The 21717-nt window shown below is 33.4% G+C and overlaps 1 protein-coding gene across 1 annotated transcript in view; it reads right to left on the reverse strand.

The window, feature by feature from the left end:
- Positions 1 to 13374: 13374 nt before the first annotated feature.
- LOC143231637 (uncharacterized) overlaps positions 13375 to 21717 on the reverse strand; it is a 36708-nt gene continuing 28365 nt past the window's right edge. The window contains exons 6-8 of the mRNA XM_076466174.1: positions 18307 to 18527; positions 17734 to 18003; positions 13375 to 15959 (exon numbers count right to left, since the gene is read on the reverse strand). Of these exons, the coding sequence (XP_076322289.1) occupies positions 14367 to 15959; positions 17734 to 18003; positions 18307 to 18527 (2084 nt within the window). The 3' untranslated portion in view covers positions 13375 to 14366. The remainder of the gene's footprint in view (positions 15960 to 17733; positions 18004 to 18306; positions 18528 to 21717) is intronic.

Raw genomic sequence — 21717 nt, forward strand, 5'->3', positions numbered from 1 at the left:
GTTTTACTGGTATGTAGAGTTTAATAGTATATTGTGTGGTGAGATGTAACAATAGTACACTATTACAATTTGTTTAGTTTTACTGGTATGTAGAGTTTAATAGTATATTGTGTGGTGAGATGTAACAATAGTACACTATTACAATTTGTTTAGTTTTACTGGTATGTAGAGTTTAATAGTATATTGTGTGGTGAGATGTAACACAAAGTACACTATTACAATTTGTTTTAGTTTATCTGGTGCATGTAGAGTTTAATAGTATATGTGTGGTGAGATGTAACAATAGTACACTATTACAATTTGTTTAGTTTTACTGGTATGCATGTAATAGAGTTTAATAGTATATTGTGTGGTTACTGGTATGAGATGTAACAATAGCACAATACTATTACAATTTGTTTTAGTTTTACTGGTATGTAGAGTTTAATAGTATATTGTGTGGTGAGATGTAACAATAGTACACTATTACAATTTGTTTAGTTTTACTGGCATGTAGGTAATGTAGAGTTTAATAGTATATTGTGTGGTGAGATGTAACAATAGTACAACATTACAATTTGACTAACCTTGTTTAGTTTTACTGGTTTAGTTTTACTGGTATGTAACAATAGTACACCATTACAAGTTTAGCCTTTGTTGGTATGAGGTGTAATAGCATATGGGAGATGCAACAATACACACCACGGTAACTTCCATTTAGTTTTACCGGTATGTAGAGTTTAATAGTATATCTGTGTGGTGAGATGCAAAATAGGTACACAATTTGTTTAGGTTCAATTTACACTATTACATATTTGTTTAGTACACCAATACAACCTATTTTTTACTGGTATGTAGAGTTTAATAGTATATGTGGTGAGATGTAACAATAGTACACTATTACAATTTGTTTAGTTTTACTGGTATGTGTAGAGCCTAATAGTATACTGTGTGGTGAGATGTAACAATAGCACACACTATTACAACCTGTTTAGTTTTACTGGTATGTGGGAGTTTTATATTATATTGTGTGGTGAGATGTAACAATAGTACACTATTACAATTTGTTTAGTTTTACTGGTATGTAGAGTTTAATAGTATATTGTGTGGTGAGATGCAAACAATAGTACACTATTACAATCTTATTTAGCCTTTACTGGTATGTAGAGTTTAATAGTATATTGTGTGGTGAGATGTAACAATAGTACACTCATTACAATTTGTTTAGTCTTTACTGGTATGTAGAGTTTAATAGTATATTGTGTGGTGAGATGCAAACAATAGTGCACTATTACAATTTGTTTAGTTTTACTGGTATGTAGAGTTTAATAGGTATATTGTTTGGTGAGAGATGTAACAATAGTACACTATTACAATTTGTTTAGTGTTTGCAAACAACAGCAGTAACTGGTACTTTATTTAGAGTTTAATAGTAGTATATTGTGTGGTGAGATGTAGTACACCATTACAATTACCCATTTAGTTCTACTGGTATGCAAGTTTAATAGTACACTATTACAATTTGTTTAGTTTTACTGGTATGTAGAGTTTAATAATAGTATATTGCACTATTACATCTGGTGAGATGTAACAATAGTACACTATTACAATTTGTTTAGTTTTACTGGTATGTAGAGTTTAATAGTATATATTGTGTGGTGAGATGTAACAATAGTGCACTATTACAATTTGTTTAGTTTTACTGGTATGTAGAGTTTAATAGTATATTGTGTGGTGAGATGTAACAATAGTGCACTATTACAATTTGTTTAGTTTTACTGGTATGTAGAGTTTAATAGTATATTGTGTGGTGAGATGTAACAATAGTACACTATTACAATTTGTTTAGTTTTACTGGTATGTAGAGTTTAATATATATATTGTGTGTGAGATGCACACTATTACAATTTTACACCTGTTTAGTTTTACTGGTATGTAGAGTTTAATAGTATATTGTGTGGTGAGATGCAACAATAGTGCACTATTACAATTTGTTTAGTTTTACTGGTATGTAGAGTTTAATAGTATATTGTGTGGTGAGATGTAACAATAGTGCACTATTACAATTTGTTTAGTTTTACTGGTATGTAGAGTTTAATAGTATATTGTGTGGTGAGATGTAACAATAGTACACTATTACAATTGGTTTAGTTTTACTGGTGTAGAGTTTAATAGTATACTGTGTGGTGAGTTTTAGTTTAGTTTTACTGGTATGTGGTAAAGAAATATGTGATGTAGTAGGCACTATTACAATTTATTTAGTTTTACTGGTATGTAGAGTTTAATAGTATATTGTGTGGTGAGATGTAACAATAGTACACTATTATAAATTTATTAGCCTTTTGGTATGAGAGTTTAATAGTATATTGTGTGGTGAGATGTAACAATGGTGCACTATTACAATTTGTTTGCTGAACAGGATTTCACTGGACAGCTAGAGTTATCCATCATTACAGGATTTCACTGGATAGCTAGAGTTATCCATCATTACAGTTTGTTTTCTTTTTGTAGACAGGTGGAATTATCCATTATTACAGGATTTTACTGGACAGCTAGAGTTATCCATCATTACAGTTTGTTTTCTTTTTGTAGACATGTAGAATTATCCATTATTACAGGATTTTACTGGACAGCTAGAGTTATCCATCATTACAGTTTGTTTGTTTTTTGTAGACAGGTGGAATTATCCATTATTACAGGATTTTACTGGACAGCTAGAGTTATCCATCATTACAGTTTTTTTTTTTTTTGTAGACAGGTAGAATTATCCATTATTACAGGATTTCACTGGACAGCTAGAGTTATCCATCATTACAGTTTGTTTTCTTTTTGTAGACAGGTAGAATTATCCATTATTACAGGATTTTACTGGACAGCTAGAGTTATCCATCATTACAGTTTGTTTTTGTTGTGGACAAGTAGAATTATCCGTTATTACAGTTTTTTGTGCGGACAGGTAGAATTAGCCATCATGACAATTGTTTACTGAACAAGTAAAGTTATCCAACATTACAATTTATTTCGCAGACAGGTAGATTTATTCATCATTAAAGTTGTTTAGCAAACAGATAGTGATCCATCATTACAGTTTGTTTATTTGACAGCTACAATTTGCTTTAATGGTAAATAGTATCGACTATACCATTTGTACAGAGCAATCGGTCATCTATCCATTCATTGTAAAAATTCATCGTGAAGGAAACTCCATACAATGAGACCATAAATTATTTCATATTAGTTCAATCATCTTCAGAATCACACTTTGTTTATTAGTGTGGATTTATGTACAGTCCTTTACGTACTGCTAATAACCTGAGGTATTTTAAGTGTTTTGGATAACATATGGCATACTGTCACATTTAGTTATTTATTATTACTTAGGACTAACTCTTTGTTCATTTATTTTTTTTTTCTTTTTCTCATCAGAAGAAGTGTACTAGTGATAACTATCAATTTTCAGTTCTTTCTTAGTGATCGATCAAATACGATGTTCTTCTCTTATATACGTATTGAATATTAAATAATGCCAGTGAGAGCCACCTATTGGTAGTATATTAATTTCCATACTATAAGCACAGTCTAACATAGACGCGATACCTTAACCGTCAGTCGTAGATAATGAAGATTTAAAATAACATTTGTGTGTGAGAGAAAGGAAAGAGAGACTGTTTTGTCAGAAAAATCTACAAGACGAAAAACTTTGATTGGTGAAATGGTAGTTTCTTTAAAAAACGTTGATTGGTGGAACGTTAGTATTTTTAAAAACGTTGATTGGTGAAATGGTAGGTTCTTTAAAAAACGTTGATTGGTGGAGCGTTAGTATATCTAAAAACGTTGATTGGTGGCATGTTGGTTTTTGAAAAACGTTGATTGGTGGAACGATAGTGTTTTTTTTAAAAAAACGTTTTTTATTGAACGTTGTTTAAAAAAACCGTTAATTGGTGGAATGTTGTTTTTAATTAGAATTATAGATAAATCACCTAAATCTTAGTTATTTCTTACAATCACAATACAAAATGAAACAAAAACACATTTTACATGTTTAAACAATCTATTACAGACGTAACCATAGTTAATAAATAGCATATAAACCTTGGAAGCATCAGTTTCTGTATCGTTTAATAAAAGCGATTTCAAACACTTTACATTATTTGCATATTTTAAAAAAAGTTCCTGAGTTTCTGAATTTAATATGTAATATTGATTCTGGAAGTTTTCAACACCAGATAGGCCGATAACTGAGAGAACGTGCCCTATAACCTGAAACAGCGGAGTAAAATGGATTGTATAATGGTTACTTTTTGTATTTGTTTTTCTTGGCACATTGAGTGTGTTAATTGGAAAATGTCAACAACTGGTTGGATAAACTTGGCGGCTTCAAGTTTAAATGGTTAGACGGCCTAATGGTATTTCTCCGTCGACTTGGCACTTTTGAGTGCATAATTTTGATATAGTTTTTGCTATTCGAATCGCCAGCTAGCTTTTATAATATAGTTTAACCAAACATGCACCTGACCAAGTGGGAAGTTTGTGTCAACTCTCTCTCTTTTTTTTTTTGTACTTTATGTTATGAAGAAAACCTGAACACAGTGTCTTATGTCAACTTGTCGTACTTCTGTATGAAAATATGATTTTATTACCGTGCAAGTAAGCGGTAAGTCAGTTGAAGTAATTCCACGAGGTAGTCCAATATATCTTATGTAGTGTTTTATATTCCCTTTAATGCACATCCACATAATGTTTACTGTTGTTACCAGTGTCGTACACGTTTTTTGAGATCGAAGTATTTCAACTCTTAAGTATAATTTCGGGTCATACAAAAGAATGCACTGAGGCCGATGACCAACATTTTGAAGATTTACTTGTGAAGGTCGTGTCATAAATTTTAGTACGTTTGTCACAGTTCGGTGAGTTCAGGCACTTAACGTATATAAAGTATTATGGAACTAGTATATATTAAATCTTCTATGTATTCCAATAGTCAATCCTGTAATAATTTATGTTTTTATAACATGCAGTTCGCAGTAAGGGTTTTTAAGATACAATGTTGTACGTGCTACTTCTCTCTCTCTACTGTATAAATGCTTTTATTTTTGTATTAATATTTCGAATATGTGAATAAATCTGGCGTACACAACGTTAATGTTTACATAATTATGAGATCATTTACCTAGTTAGGTGATATAATCACGGAATATTTATTACATTTCCGGCGTTTACAGATGTGTGCATGTAGCGCCATCTGTTGACATTTATTAACATATAACCTAAATTTTGACAATTATTCGAGACAGTTTTTACAATGGTTTAGCGACCATGTCAAATAACTGACAGAACTCTCGATCAACGAAATGAGAAAAACATTATTCACGAAAAAATCTTAATGAAATATACTTGTCATTTATATAAAAATAATACCTTGAGGTAAAGGTTATTTCAGGTCAAAGAAATGCATTTTAATTTTCATTGGATTCTCAAGTTCGTAAAAACAACATATGCTGAACGGCTGAAACTTTCTTTAATAAGAACTATATTAAAATTATTAAAAGAACCTATAATAATACAGGAGTTTATTTTCTAGAGGTAAAATAAAGTTCAAGTGAACAGTTGCTATTTTCAATAGATGTTCAAGTTGTACCTTTATTTTGAAGCAAACGTTTTTGCGACATAAACATATTCATATTTAATTTTCGAAACGTCTTAAACTTTTCTCTTGAATCCCGATAGATGGTGCTGTTCAAAAATAAGAGAATATTCAATAAAGTCACAACAGATTTGTTTTACAGCGTCACTGTGGATTATCTATACTGTATCCGACACGGGTGTCGAAACACCAGTTTTAACGTTAAGCTTGCAAGATTATCTTTGAACCACTGGGCTTTAACATATCTTTGTGAAGTCATACGATAAAAATCTCCCTATTAATCAACATGCATACAATAAAGCAAACCTTAGTTACATTATCTTTCTCTATTAAGACGTTTATCCCATAATTTATATGCTAAATGATTGATTGATTTTTCTTTTGAAAAACAAACGTACCTTTGTTTCCTGACTTTGATTCTATTTATCTTGAACCAAGAGCATTTTAATGTATTTACATCGATATGTTTCGGCGAGGTCTATCTGTTTTTCATAAGATACTATTACACTTAATATATACCACTATTAATTGTTCATTTTTAAATACAAACTTTATAGAAGAGGAAAAAAAACAAGCTAAACAAAACGGTTAGTTCTATTTTCATCTTCATGAACTTGAAAAATGTAGTTTCTATTTTGATAATTAGTTTATTTATTATTTATATAATGTCTTCAGGTTATTTTTAACATTCTTCATTTGTCTTTTTCAGGCTGATTGGTGGATCAGTGACCAGTTTCCGGATTACAATATTAAAATACAGGGTTGGACTCCCTACTGTGAACAGAACATAAAGAGCTTATTGTGTGCCTTTGCGCTAAAAGAAATACTAGCAACAATATATCTTTATCGATACAATTTTGCTAAGAACGTTTGTATATTTAACCTTTATTTCTGTCCAGATTTTCTCGGCGATGTTTATACGTCCTTATTACTTATAACATTACTTCCAGTGAGCGGGCTGGACAGATGTGTATCTGCTTTAGTCTAAAATTACCGTGGATTGTTCCTGTCTAACATCAAGTGTATCTTGATATATTTGTATATGAAAGTGCTTTCCATTACTGACACTTTTGTTTGTTTCATTAGTAGGTGGTAAGCACAAAGATACCTAATAGACTGGCTGTGCTCTGCCCACCACGATTATTGAAATCCGGTTTCTAGCTTCGTAACTCTGCAGAGCAGTACTGACACTTTTACATAAATTATTAGATATTGTTGTTTATGTCAATACAAGCTTTCTGCACACGACGTCTCTTGAAATCACTGTTATACATAATTTCTAGGCGCTGCACATAAAATTGTACATGTAATAACGCCTTTTCGGTGCTTGACAATTTCGCAAAGCAAGCCATAACTTGTTAGATATTTTTGGGTGAAAGGTCGAAAACACCGCTAGCAAAGTTACTTAAAATAAATCAAAGACTGCTTATAATGGAACTGTTCATTTCCTACTCTACGCAAGATAAAAGAATTAATTTTATTAACAAATATTTTAAATACTTGAGCAACACTTATATACGAGCTTGCTTCAGTGAATACCTGTTTTCTTGAGATTTGAAACATCAACTTGAACGTTACACCGGTGGGCCTGGCATGGCCAAGCGCGTTAAGGCGTGCGCTTCGTAATCTGAGGGTCGCGGGTTCGCGCCCGAGTCGCGCCAAACATGCTCGCCCTCCCAGCCGTGGGGGGCGTTATAATGTGACGGTCAATCCTACTTTTCGTTGGTAAAAGAGCAGCCCAAGAGTTGGCGGTGGGTGGTGATGACTAGCTGCCTTCCCTCTAGTCTTACACTGTTAAATTAGGGACGGCTAGCACAGATAGCCCTAGAGTAGCTTTGTGCGAATTTCAAAACAAACAAACAAACGTTACACCGACAAGAAAAGAGTGAGTACAGAAAGTCGTGCAGTTGTTAACAATTTTCTTTATTAACAAAGTACACTTTCCGTCATTTCTACTTTATTACGACCCCTCCATGATCTATTCCGATATAAGCAAGCATCTACATATCACTAGAAAGAAAATTAAAAGGCCTAACAGGTTTTTCATATGGTGTACGACTAAGACGCCACCTTTTCAAAAACGAGAATTTAAATTTTAGGATATCAGTTAAAGAGGTTCGAGGTTTACGACAATTAAAACACGACACTATTAAAAGTTGCACAAACGTTCCTTTTTATCCGTTCAGATATTATTTCACTCTGGAAGAGGAATATTTTAAAATACTAACTCGCTTACTCTCGAGGATGAGACTCAAAATTCTAGTGTTCGGTCTTTCTAGTGATGTCCAAATGCTTGTTGTAATTTACTAAAATTCAAGAAAACATAAACCTTAAAAACAATACTTATCACAAAATTATTTATTTCAACTTAATTAAACACAATGCATTCAAAATGTCTTTAGCAACTCTGAAAGATTGCAATTCAGACGTTTCGCATGACTAGAACGCTTTATATATATATATATATATATATAAATAACAAACAAAAGAGAAGAAACGTCAATATATTTTCATTTCAAACATGGCCGTTGCCATATGTTATTATCACAAACCTTGGTGAAAGTGTAGACAGTTTTACAGTTAAGAGATACAAAAACAAAATTCTACATTTGTCCACAAGAGAACAAGCTAAAATGAGAAACCATTAATTTTGAGACTAAAGTTAACAGATAACCTGTTAAGAAAAACCGTTTTTGCATAGCTAAATTAGTTACACACGATCTGAATTCGGATAAAATAACCTTAGTAAACATTTTACCAAGTTCTACAAAGTAGCCCATATAGAGTATAACGAAGGACATTGAGCTATTTGTAAATAAGTTAGTATGTTGACCGAAGCGTCATAAGATTTGCTTCAAATTATTGACTTTAGTTTCGTCAAGTTAGATAAAAAATATTACTCGTGCCAGAGTTTATCTCAGAGTGAAGTAATACAAAAAGTGCTCAGCTGGTTCACTAAACACTTTACATGGGAATTATTTCAAGAAAAGCAAAATAAACAATCATCCTGATGCTCTCCGTTATATTGTTGTTTTTCATGGGCCACAATGAATTACCTTGTAAAATGTTGTTTTCCATCCACTCTTATCAGTTTGCATAAATATGGCACTTATGACAGTTTTAAACTATCGAGAATTTGCTTCAGTTTTATTTTGTTGGATAGCGTAGTAGTTTCTAAGGATATATAAGCGTCACATAAACAGTTACTAAAAATTGGCAAAATGAGAGAGTTTGCATAAATTGTCATTTCATATTTAAAAACTTGTATAGTAAACCATTAAATATTTCATATCCTCCAATGATCTGTTTCAATAGAACTGTTCACACATTACACTAGTTCTTATATTTACTGTGGAAGGACCGCAACTATTTCAAGATATATTTTATTTCAGTAACTGAACAATTTTGGATTGGTTATTCCACTTTACATATTAAATTCATAACACCCAATAACAAACGCTGATCAAACAATACGTAACGACTGGTATGGATAGATAAAGCTCTGTGTAGAGGAGCGAACAACATTTCGACCTTCCTCGGTCATCGTCAGGTTCACGATGGTCAGCTATCGGTCAGTTATCTCTTTCTTTCTTTATGAACCTGACGATGACCGAGGAAGGTCGAAACGTTGTTCGCTCCTCTATACAGAGCTTTATCTACCAGTCCTTTTCCACATATATTTTTCTATATAAGTGGGTTTTCTTGTCATCATGGAATACGTAATTACCACATTTTCCAAATATATCTAACAACAGTTTCATTTCAAGCAATAAATACTCAGTTATTGTTTCATACCTGTTCTTACGAAGTGAGGAGAAATACGTGGGCTTTGGATAGTGGCAAAAATCCACCCATTTGCTGCACGTTTTACAAGATTAGACGCAGGAAATTAAATCACACCAATAGAGTATAGGTGGCAGCACCATAGCCGTGAATCATTTATCAAGTTCAATTTAGAACAAAACGAAGTGACATGTAAAGGCTTAAATTATTGCTAAATATTTCTAGAAAAGTTCATTTGCATCATAAAAGAAAGAAAGGCATGTAATGCATACAATAATGTGAAAAGAGTTACAAACCCTTTGTTTTTTTATACTGGCTCACAAATAATATGTTTGGACAAATTTGCAATTTTAACCAGGCTATGTTGACCGTAAATGAATGGGGAAAATCGCCAAAACATCTACTTTTATTTATTAATTAAACAGATATTTTAGAGATCATCATATTGTCACACTGAGATTGCTATTTACCAACATAAAAACAATAAAATCAGTTACTGCGAGGCATGTTCTAGTTACTTTGAATTGTAAGCGAGAAAGAGGTATAGACACAGCGTGTTTTTAGGTTTCAGTTTTCAAGACTTTCATTCATGAGGTAATTAGCGTTCTTATAACATATGTACTGGTACACACACAACGCCCGTTATCGATCTTACAACATACATACTGGCACATGAACAACGCCCGCTATCGATCTTACAGCATACATACTGGTACATATACAACGCCCGCTATCGATCTTACAGCATACATACTGGTATATATACAACGCCCGCTATCGATCTTACAGCATACATACTGGTACATATACAACGCCCGCTATCGATCTTACAGCATACATACTGGTATATATACAACGCCCGCTATCGATCTTACAGCATACATACTGGTGCATATAAAACGCCCACTATCGATCTTACAGCATACATACTGGTGCATATAAAACGCCCACTATCGATCTTACAGCATACATACTGGTACATATACAACGCCTATTATTCTAATTCTATCTTACAACATACATACTGATACATGCACAACGCCCGTTATTCGATCTCACAGCATACATACTGGTACATGTATCATATAAACACGCCTTCACCTACAGTTTCATTGCCATACCGTTTAAAATACATTTGATGCTGCCTTTATTTCACATGTGAATTACTTATATTAACGTATTTGGGCGTAAAGATAACACCAGAAAACGAGACGCAAATTGTTATACAAACATACAAGCACTGCACACTATTTTAGAGCAAAACACGTTAGAAAAAATAAATAACACACCTAACTTTGGTATTCGAGACACGTTTCATGTCCCTGTCAATTGTTTTTTTTTGCTTCACAAAAAACGCACATGGTTATAATAAGAAGCGTCACTTTAGACGTACGCTTTGGTTTCAGACGATTACATGTTTCAAGTACTGGGATCACGTGTTGGCGTAAGAGTGATTTCTTAAAGACGAACGAGATAGATCGATTTATAAATATTTTTGATCATATGTGTCAAAGTTAAATCAGCTACAGCTTTTTTTGTTTGCTCCAGTGAGCTGCCAATCACAGGTATCGAAACCCGATTTCTAGCGTTGTAAGGCTTTGGGAGGAGCAGTAGTGTTGTCCTATTGCTATTTTAAATATATATTTCCTCAGAAAATATGTGGTAGCTAAAACGGGTCCAAAACGTCACCCAGGCATGATGGGATATAAAACTAGGTGGGTTTGATGTAAGAGTAAATAAGTTTCGTATCAAAGTAGGTAGTTCTCGTACGTTTTGTAGGTAGGTTTGCCCAATCGCTGAACTTGAATTCGGATTTTGTGCTCCAGGCCTTCTTGGGAGCGCCATTTTTGTGACTACGTTTGTACTTGTGAGAATTCTCCAGATTCTGGAAAGCATCTGGATCGCGATCATGATCCAGTTGGCATGCAAGTGACACACGTAGCTCAATTACCGCGTGTAAGTGTCCTAACAGTTTTATTTCTCGGATGCGGACGCCCTCTATGTTACTATAAAACTAATTGGGGATAATGGAGGACCTTGATAGGTAAAATGGAACCTTTATTCTTTGTAGTGGTGTGTGTGGGGTTATGGTCATAATATTAATTGGTGCATAATTCAAACTAACAAAAATACAGCTTCAAAAATTAAGAAATAATTCAGTAATTTGAATTTCGTGTTCTCCTTAGAAACTTCCTTAAAAACAGTAAATTAACTTCCTAACACGTATTGTGTAAAAATTAATAACCACAGACCAGTAACATTGTGTGAATGTTGTCAGCGACTGACCAGTAACATTGTGTGAATGTTATCAGCCACTGACCAGTAATATTGTGTGAATGTTATCAGCCACTGACCAGTAACATTGTGTGAATGTTATCAGCCACTGACCAGTAACATTGTGTGAATGTTATCAGCCACTGACCAGTAATATTGTGTGAATGTTATCAGCCACTGACCAGTAATATTGTGTGAATGTTGTCAGCCACTGACCAGTAATATTGTGTGAATGTTATCAGCCACTGACCAGTAATATTGTGTGAATGTTATCAGCCACTGACCAGTAATATTATGTGAATGTTATCAGCCACTGACTTAATTAAACACTTCAATAACTACTTCTGTATAGCGACTTAACTCACTGAATAAGTGTTAATTAAAAGTGTTGATTCAAATTAAAGTGATTGACATTGTGATTTTAAATTTGTTCCACTAAACGATAAACCTTCCTGGTTACATTAAAAGAAATGCCGAAGACATTCTGTTTTCCGATCTCTTATAAAAGATACCGTATGCTTATCATTGCGTATTTTGGTCACGTCACCAAGAGAGAGAAAATACTACGGACATTGTTGTACCTGCGACACATAATGGGATTGTATATTACATCTCATGTTTCATTTCACGCTAATAAATACTCATTTACAATAAAATAAGTTATTTTACATTCACTACCAGCATTACATCTACAATATTTAAATGGTTACAACAGCAAAAATCTTTGGCTAAATGAAATGTTCATGTCTGTTAATGTTTACTATGTCTTATATAAATATGGCACGAACACGCACACACAATTTTTTACAGAAAGTTCGCAAATAGGTCAGAGTAATATTCATTTTACTTTCATGACATTTGTAATTTTGTTAAAATAAGTACGTCACCGAAATAATATAAACAACCAAATACAAGTGCACCAATGACCAGAAATATATATATTTTTTTTAAATATTGTTTAAGAAACTTTCCGACAGAGGTATTCTGCTTCTCTTCCACAGCATTTTAAACCTAGTTTATTTTAAGACTTGTTAAAACTAAATTTTATAAACCTTGTAAACTTCTATTATGTCATTATAACGTAATACATGGATGTAAGTAACTGCATGACATATGAATTATCTACTTCAAGATACTTGCGTGTAAGCACTTGTAATTAAAACCACATGCCATCTGCGTGTATATATTATATATATATATATACACTGATTGGGAATAACATAGAACATCACAAATACAGTGCATGATACGTGTAGAATCCACCACATGTTACTGCCTCCATCTCTTTATGATAACATCCCAACTTACTTAATAAATTTAAGAGCTATTGATTACAATATATTGCAAGTTCAAAATTTCCAATTGGTTCTACGAGTTCGTAGAAATCAATAGCATTTTTGTTTCTAAATTTTACGTTGCCATGGCATTTGAGTTATCTTTTTATCTGCATATAGGTGGCGTGGAAATATGACTTATAGAATCAGCTTTGACTATTCAACTGAGAAACAGTTTAGTTTGAATTCACTTATATATTTTTTTTCTTTAAACCTTGGGGTTTGTAATTTAATATGATAAAAATATCATTCAAATCATTAAATATCAGTTATTAAATAATGGCATATGGTTATTATATAAATAAATATTTGTGTAGTCAAAAGAAAATATTTAATCTTAGCATATCGAACTAAATATGATACATTGTTGTAACGTTTAATTCCTTTTAACACATTTATTACACGTGTCAGTGATTTTGTGAATATTAATAGATTAGTGGAAATGAAATAACGTTGGTAACTACGACAGGCTAATAAAACTCCAGCTCAATGTTGTCGAATCCCCTGATGAGCAAAATAATTATTATGTTCAAATTGGTGTTTCAATGGTGCATTGTAGGCCTCTCACTCTCTTCTCTGTCACATTAATGAACAATTCCTAAAGGTTTTACTGTGTGTCCATGTGACTTACTTGTTCAAGGTCAGGATTTTCGCTAACTGACGGCATGGATGTCATCCCACTCGCAACAATAGGTTTCCATGGTAACAGTTTGGTCACGCGACTCCCTTCTTGAGGAAGAAAGCATGTTGTTCGGGGTTGGTTTAACTGCATGGCTTCCACAGGTGCTACTGGATGCCAGAAAGGAAATGGCAGAACACGCTGAACGGATAAAGAAGTCGTACTTAAGTTTTCTGGTTGTATAACCAACAAGTTTCTGTTAGCGACCAACTGACTGTTGGTACTTTCAATTTCCTGTTCAGGAGACCAAGACTGGGAAGATGTTTGTGGTAAAGTGGTCACTGCATAAGGGATTGTTTTGGGTTCTATAATAGGTCCAATACACGTGTTATTTTTCTTTTGCTTTTCATCAAGTAAAGATTGTCCTTGTTGGACATCACAAAAAATGACAACTGCTGAGGTTGTCCTAGCTGGACATCAGAGAGAAACGATAATTGCTGAGGTTGTCCTTGTTGGGTATCAGAGATTGATGATAACTGCTGAGGTTGTCCTTGTTGGACATCAGACAGAAACGACAATTGCTGAGGTTGTCCTTGTTGGACATCAGACAGAAACAATTGCTGAGGTTGTCCTTGTTGGACATCAGAGAGAAACGACAATTGCTGAGGTTGTCCTTGCTGGACATCAGATATTAACGACAACTGCTGAGGCTGTCCTTGTTGGGTATCAGAGGTTAACAACAACTGCTTAGACTGTCCATGCTGGACATCAGAAAGAAACGACAACTGTAGCATTTTTCCTTGTTGAGGACTAGAAGTGAAGGATGACTGTTGTGATTGTCTTTGTTGAATATCTGAAAAAAAGATAACTGCTGAGACTGTTTCTGTTGAAGATCTTGGAGGAAAGATAACTTTTGAGACTGCTGAAGGTTAGGGAGGAAGGACAAATGTTGAGTCTGGTTTATTTCCAAGTCTGGAACTTCCGATTTTGATAAAGAGGAAGAATCTTCAGTTCTGGGTTTGATAGCTGCTGATGAAGCAAGTACTTCCATGGATAGTGGTACTACTGAGGACGATTGCTGTGCTACTTTGAGAGACTTTTGCCGGCTGGTTTGGCGTCTATGTATTGTTGTCTGCTTTTTCATTTCTTGACGCTTTTGCTGAAGTCTTTGGTGAAAAAGATGTTGTTGTAAAGCCTTATTCTGTACATGTAACAACCCTCCCGCTTCTGTTGGTTGTGTAGAAGACGAAGGTACTGAGGTGTCTGGTGACGTTTGACGACATCCTTCTTGATGAGGTTGAATTTGATACAATGTAAACGTCCTTGGCTGTGGGGGAGACACTGTTGGAGCTTCTGGTAAACTACTACGTTTTGAAATATGCTGGTACTTCATGTTCTTTTCTTTCTCTGTTGTGTAATCCTCGCTTGACTCACCAAAACAGTGTTTTTTAGGTGGACGTACCACTTCTTGACGTGTTTGGTCTCTAAATAGCAACTGTAACGTTCGATGTTCCACACTGATATCATTCAAGTCTACAATACCTCGAGTTTTTTTCTTGTGTGCGTAGTTGTTGACAGAATGCACGAACAGTTTCAGCAACAAGCCCATCAGAAGCTCTTCTGCCCTCACGAAAACACCTTGGTGACTGTTTGTCAGTGAGATTACTGTCAATATATGATGAGAGTAATCAGGCCCTGTAAATGTGAAATGATGAACAGGGAGGCGCGTTTGAGATAGAACCTCTGAAGGACTAGCCACAAAGAGAGACTCTTCACGGCTCTCGGTGAAACTAGAAAAACTTGGATTCCCTTGGGAACAGGAAGTCAGGCTGGATCCAAAATCTGTTTCTATTTGTGAATCGAAGCTTTCAAAATTTTGATTCAAATTTTGAGAAGTAGTTTGGATGCCCTCTAACGGAGCATCAGATAAACTTAGCAGCTGAGTTAGATTACACAAAGGTGGGCTTTCTCTATGTTTATCGCTAGATTGGTAAAATGTACCACAACAAGTAACGTGCTCTCCTGAATAAAATGTTGCCTTCTGCTGCACAGGAGAACACGTTCGAAATTCTAGTGAACTCCTACTTCCGTCAACTTCCACACCTTCGTCAATGGAAGTTGCGACTCGAGAAAAGTGTTGGCCTTGAGGTGTTGGCGGACGACCGCCTGTCATTCCCTCGCATAAGCGTACTGGAATTCCTAAAGGGGTTGGATCCCCCTCTCCTAATCGATAGTTTTGTCCTAAATATCGGCCACTAGATGGCACTGTCCCATCAGTTGTAAAACTAAACACGTGGTGTCGAACGGTGCTTATCTGAGGCCTCGCCTGTGAAAAAAAACAGACAGACATAACATGAGAATATAATTTATGAAATACCTGCAAACGAAATCTGGTAAATAAAGTGGTTATTACTCAGAGTTTCAGTTAAGAATAAATAAATATGAATTTACAATAAACAAAAGAGATACATATCAGGAAAATAACAGACATTCTTTGCACTATAATTTCTTATTGCTTACCAATGGGGTAAGCTGAGCTAGAACAACGTCACGAAGAGGCGTGTCCACCTTCCTGTATGTGTTTACATTTTTAGTTTTTACTTGCTATACTGGGCATATTAGACAGAAATACAAATAAAGAAAAGCAGACTAGTGGAACGTAAAAGTGTCATGGAAACAAGACTTTTAAAGTCGTTAATAAATGGAGAATAAACCAGAAATAAAAAATCTAAGGTCAACTAGTAACTCTTTTATAATTATAGTATTGTTACAACGATAAACGTTTATTTATTAACTAACGAATTGCGTAATAGAATTAACGATTTTCTTAGAAAGTGCTCTAAAAATTCACTTGTTTTTAATCGATAAAGTATTAAATAATTTGAGCAAAACAAAAGTATACTTGCAAGCACAGCAACTAGTTTATATATATACAAGTAATCCCCTTTTGACTAGTTTATATATATACAAGTAATCCCCTTTTGACTAGTTTCGGTTTCAGTATTTTAAAATAAACTTTAAAAGGATACAAGATCACAAAATCTCCTTACACAATACTGTTGTTTTATAACACAATACTATTGTTTTATAAAATATGCTAACATAGAATAAAGTTACTTTATTCTATGTTATTTGTATTATCGTTAGTTGGAGAGTTAAACGTAATATTGTCACTTATATTACATTTGTATTGCTTACTTGGCACAATACGCATCTTAACAATATCATGTACTACCAACAATGGTTTCCACAATCTTGAGAAATTCATAGTATTTATATAGAAAATAAGTCTTCTATTACACGACGTAACTTATCAGTTTTTGATTAATATTGTTAATTAACCCAAAATTTCCTTTAAGAAGATTAAACACCAAATCTGAATCCTGTCTGGATTGTATAACCATTATATGATTAAATCAAAGTATGTTTTAACTCATAGTACCTTGTTTTAAACTTCGTTCCTGAAGTTCTGTCCCCATATAGCTGTTTTGTTTCTAAAAAAACAAGAACAAACTACATCCTCACAGCATGCAGTAATTAGACAGAAACCAGGCAAACAGACAGGTCACGTACAATAAACAAATAATAATAAATATTCATGCACAGCAATCTTAAGAGATACCACGTCACCAACCAACGCAAAATATATGTGGACAAACAACAAAAGTCATTTAATTTTAATAAAATAACAAAACGTGCGATTAATTAAGGCAGTGGCTATGTTGATACAGAAAAAAAGAAACACTTATTCATAAAAATTTAAGAGAAAACGACTTTTACACTCCAGATAAATATAACCAGATAATGGAAATGGCGTTTTCCTAACTTCTTTTAAACTGTGTACATCACTTCAGAACACATACAAATTTATTCTTAAAACTATCTGATACACAATATCTTTCAAATCAGTTCTAGAATAGACATGGATGAACATTTTTAACATATCTTCACAAAACAATCGACAAGAGCTTATTTTAAAAATATTAATAAAAATTTAATTATTAATTTATGTATTTCTAAAACATGTTGCCATTAAAATCTATACTTTTTAAACTCTGCACCACGCAAAAGTTTTTCGTTTACTCTGCAATAAATGTTACCTGAAGGGCCTTGTCTACGACGCCACCTTTCGACGAACCAGAAAATGAGATTGGTGATCCCTGCAGATGAGTAGGAAGAATAGCACCAGGTGGCGGTAAATCCACTTTCCGCATCGCCTGTTCTGCAATAGAGCTCGGTCGACGCTGCTGAGTGTCAACCGCTTGCTTGACTGACGTCACAGGAATGGGGGAAGCACGTTGGTGACGTAATCGATCAAGAAGAAGGAAATATATCGCGGCGTGATGATCGTACTTTTCATTAGCTAGAGACTGGGAGGAAATTAACACGTTTCAAACAGTTGAAAACGTAATACATGAGCATATGTCATTACAAACAAAATGAAAAATGACTGAGAAAAACCAACAGTATTATAACTTATTTCAATGTTTAGTAAACTGTAATATAGTAAAACTAACTTAACTTTTAAGTTCCAACACTGTCCTTATAATGGAATTTTTCTACTCTATTTTATAAAATGTAACTGGAAGTGATCGATAGATCACACCTAATTGTGCACACCTCTTTAGTTTTACTGGTATCAATTACACGTAAAAACACGTAATGGTGCACACCTCTTTAGTTTTACTGGTATCAATTCCGAGGCTTTGCATCAAACGTAGGATCTGCTCACTAAATTCTCCAGACCTAGGACCTTGTTTGTCTACAACTGCAGGTACAGAGGGCATCGGTGTCGCTTCATCAGATTGCATCCACTTATGACGCTTGATCTGCTCTATGGTGAATCTTTTTACAGGATCTAACACTAGCATTCTTCTTATGAGGTGTTCACATTCTTCAAGGGAAAAATAATGTATAACAAGCTGACAGTAAGATAACCAGTATCTAGTTTTATTCTGGTATATAACAAGCTGACAGTAAGATAACCAGGATCTAGTTTTATTCTAGTATATAACAAGCTGACAGTAAGATAACCAGTATCTAGTTTTATTCTGGTATATAACAAGCTGACAGTAAGATAACCAGTATCTAGTTTTATTCTAGTATATAACAAGCTGACAGTAAGATAACCAGTAACTAGTTTTATTCTAGTATATAACAAGCTGACAGTAAGATAACCAGTATCTAGTTTTATTCTAGTATATAACAAGCTGATAGTAAGATAACCAGTATCTAGTTTTATTCTAGTATATAACAAGCTGATAGTAAGATAACCAGTAACTAGTTTTATTCTAGTATATAACAAGCTGATAGTAAGATAACCAGAATCTAGTTTTATTCTAGTATATAACAAGCTGATAGTAAGATAACCAGTATCTAGTTTTATTCTAGTATATAACAAGCTGATAGTAAGATAACCAGTATCTAGTTTTATTCTAGTATATAACAAGCTGATAGTAAGATAACCAGTATCTAGTTTTATTCTAGTATATAACAAGCTGACAGTAAGATAACCAGTATCTAGTTTTATTCTAGTATATAACAAGCTGATAGTAAGATAACCAGTATCTAGTTTTATTCTAGTATATAACAAGCTGACAGTAAGATAACCAGTATCTAGTTTTATTCTAGTATATAACAAGCTGATAGTAAGAAAACCAGTATCTAGTTTTATTCTAGTATATAACAAGCTGATAGTAAGATAACCAGTATCTAGTTTTATTCTAGTATATAACAAGCTGACAGTAAGATAACCAGTATCTAGTTTTATTCTAGCATACAACTAGCTGATAGTAAGATAACCAGTATCTACTTTTATTCTAGTATATAACAAGCTGACAGTAAGATAACCAGTTTTATTCTAGTATATAACAAGCTGACAGTAAGATAACCAGTAACCAGTTTTATTCTAGTATATAACAAGCTGATAGTAAGGTAACCAGTATCTAGTCTTATTATAGTATATAACATGTTGATAGTGACATAACCAGTATCTAGTCTTATTATAGTATGTAACATGTTAATAGTGACATAACCAGTACGTAGTCTTATTATTGTATATAACATGTTAATAGTAACATAACCAGTAAGTAGTCTTATTATATTATGTAACATGTTAATAGTGACATAACCAGTACGTAGTCTTATTATAGTACATAACATGTTGATAGTGACATAACCAGTACGTAGTCTTATTATTGTATACAACATGTTGATAGTGACATAACCAGTACGTAGTCTTATTATTGTATACAACATGTTGATAGTGACATAACCAGTACGTAGTCTTATTATTGTATACAACATGTTGATAGTGACATAACCAGTATCGTAGTCTTATTATTGTATATAACATGTTGATAGTGACATAACCAGTATCGTAGTCTTATTATAGTATGTAACATGTTAATAGTAACATAACCAGTACGTAGTCTTATTATAGTATGTAACATATTGATAGTGACATAACCAGTACGTAGTCTTATTATTGTATGTAACATGTTAATAGTGACACAACCAGTATCTAGTCTTATTATAGTATGTAACATGTTAATAGTGACATAACCAGTACGTAGTCTTATTATTGTATATAACATGTGGATAGTGACATAACCAGTACGTAGTCTTATTATTGTATATAAAATGTGGATAGTGACATAACCAGTACGTAGTCTTATTATTGTATATAACATGTGGATAGTGACATAACCAGTACGTAGTCTTATTATTGTATATAACATGTTGATAGTGACATAACCAGTACGTAGTCTTATAGTATGTAACATGTTAATAGTGACATAACCAGTACGTAGTCTTATTATTGTATATAACATGTTGATAGTGACATAACCAGTACGTAGTCTTATTATAGTATGTAACATGTTAATAGTGACATAACCAGTACGTAGTCTTATTATAGTATGTAACATGTTGATAGTGACATAACCAGTACGTAGTCTTATTATAGTATATAACATGTTAATAGTGACATAACCAGTACGTAGTCTTATTATAGTATGTAACATGTTAATAGTGACATAACCAGTACGTAGTCTTATTATTGTATACAACATGTTGATAGTGACATAACCAGTACGTAGTCTTATTATTGTATACATGTTGATAGTGACATAACCAGTACGTAGTCTTATTATAGTATACAACATGTTGATAGTGACATAACCAGTACGTAGTCTTATTATAGTATACAACATGTTGATAGTGACATAACCAGTACGTAGTCTTATTATAGTATGTAACATGTTAATAGTGACATAACCAGTACGTAGTCTTATTATTGTATACAACATGTTGATAGTGACATAACCAGTACGTAGTCTTATTATTGTATACAACATGTTGATAGTGACATAACCAGTACGTAGTCTTATTATTGTATACAACATATTGATAGTGACATAACCAGTACGTAGTCTTATTATAGTATGTAACATATTAATAGTGACATAACCAGTACGTAGTCTTATTATAGTATATAACATGTTAATAGTAACATAACCAGTACGTAGTCTTATTACAGTAACAATATTGTAGTAAGGTAATGAGTTTCTCATCTTAACAGAACAGTCTTAAAATAACAATAATGTTTAGTGCTAACAATGCTTTGTAGTGCTAACAATAATGTGTGGTGTTAACAACCAAAGTTAAATTCAGATGACTAGTTATTTAAAATTAATTCATTTAAAAGGCCACGTTTCTTCAAAATAGTTTTTTAGTATTATTAGCAATGGTAGATCTAATTGAAATTATTTTTTATAAACTCAACGCTATATGTTGGCTTATCCGTGTTACTCCAACCACAAAGATGGGTTCTCGAATTTTAGTGTTGATTTATTTGGTTTTGTTGGTTTGAATTTCGCGCAAAGCTACACGAGGTCTATCTACGCTAAACCAGTATCTATTTGTATTTAGCGGTGTAAGACTAGAGAAAGGACAGCTAGTCATCACCACCCACCGCCATCGCTTACGCTACTCTTTAACAACGAATAGTGAGATTGACCATAACATTATAACGCCCATGCGGCTAAAGGGGCGAGCATGTTTAAACCCGCGACCCTCAGATT

This window comes from Tachypleus tridentatus, chromosome 11 (genome assembly GCF_004210375.1).
Source record: "Tachypleus tridentatus isolate NWPU-2018 chromosome 11, ASM421037v1, whole genome shotgun sequence".
Taxonomy (NCBI): Eukaryota; Metazoa; Arthropoda; class Merostomata; order Xiphosura; family Limulidae; genus Tachypleus; species Tachypleus tridentatus.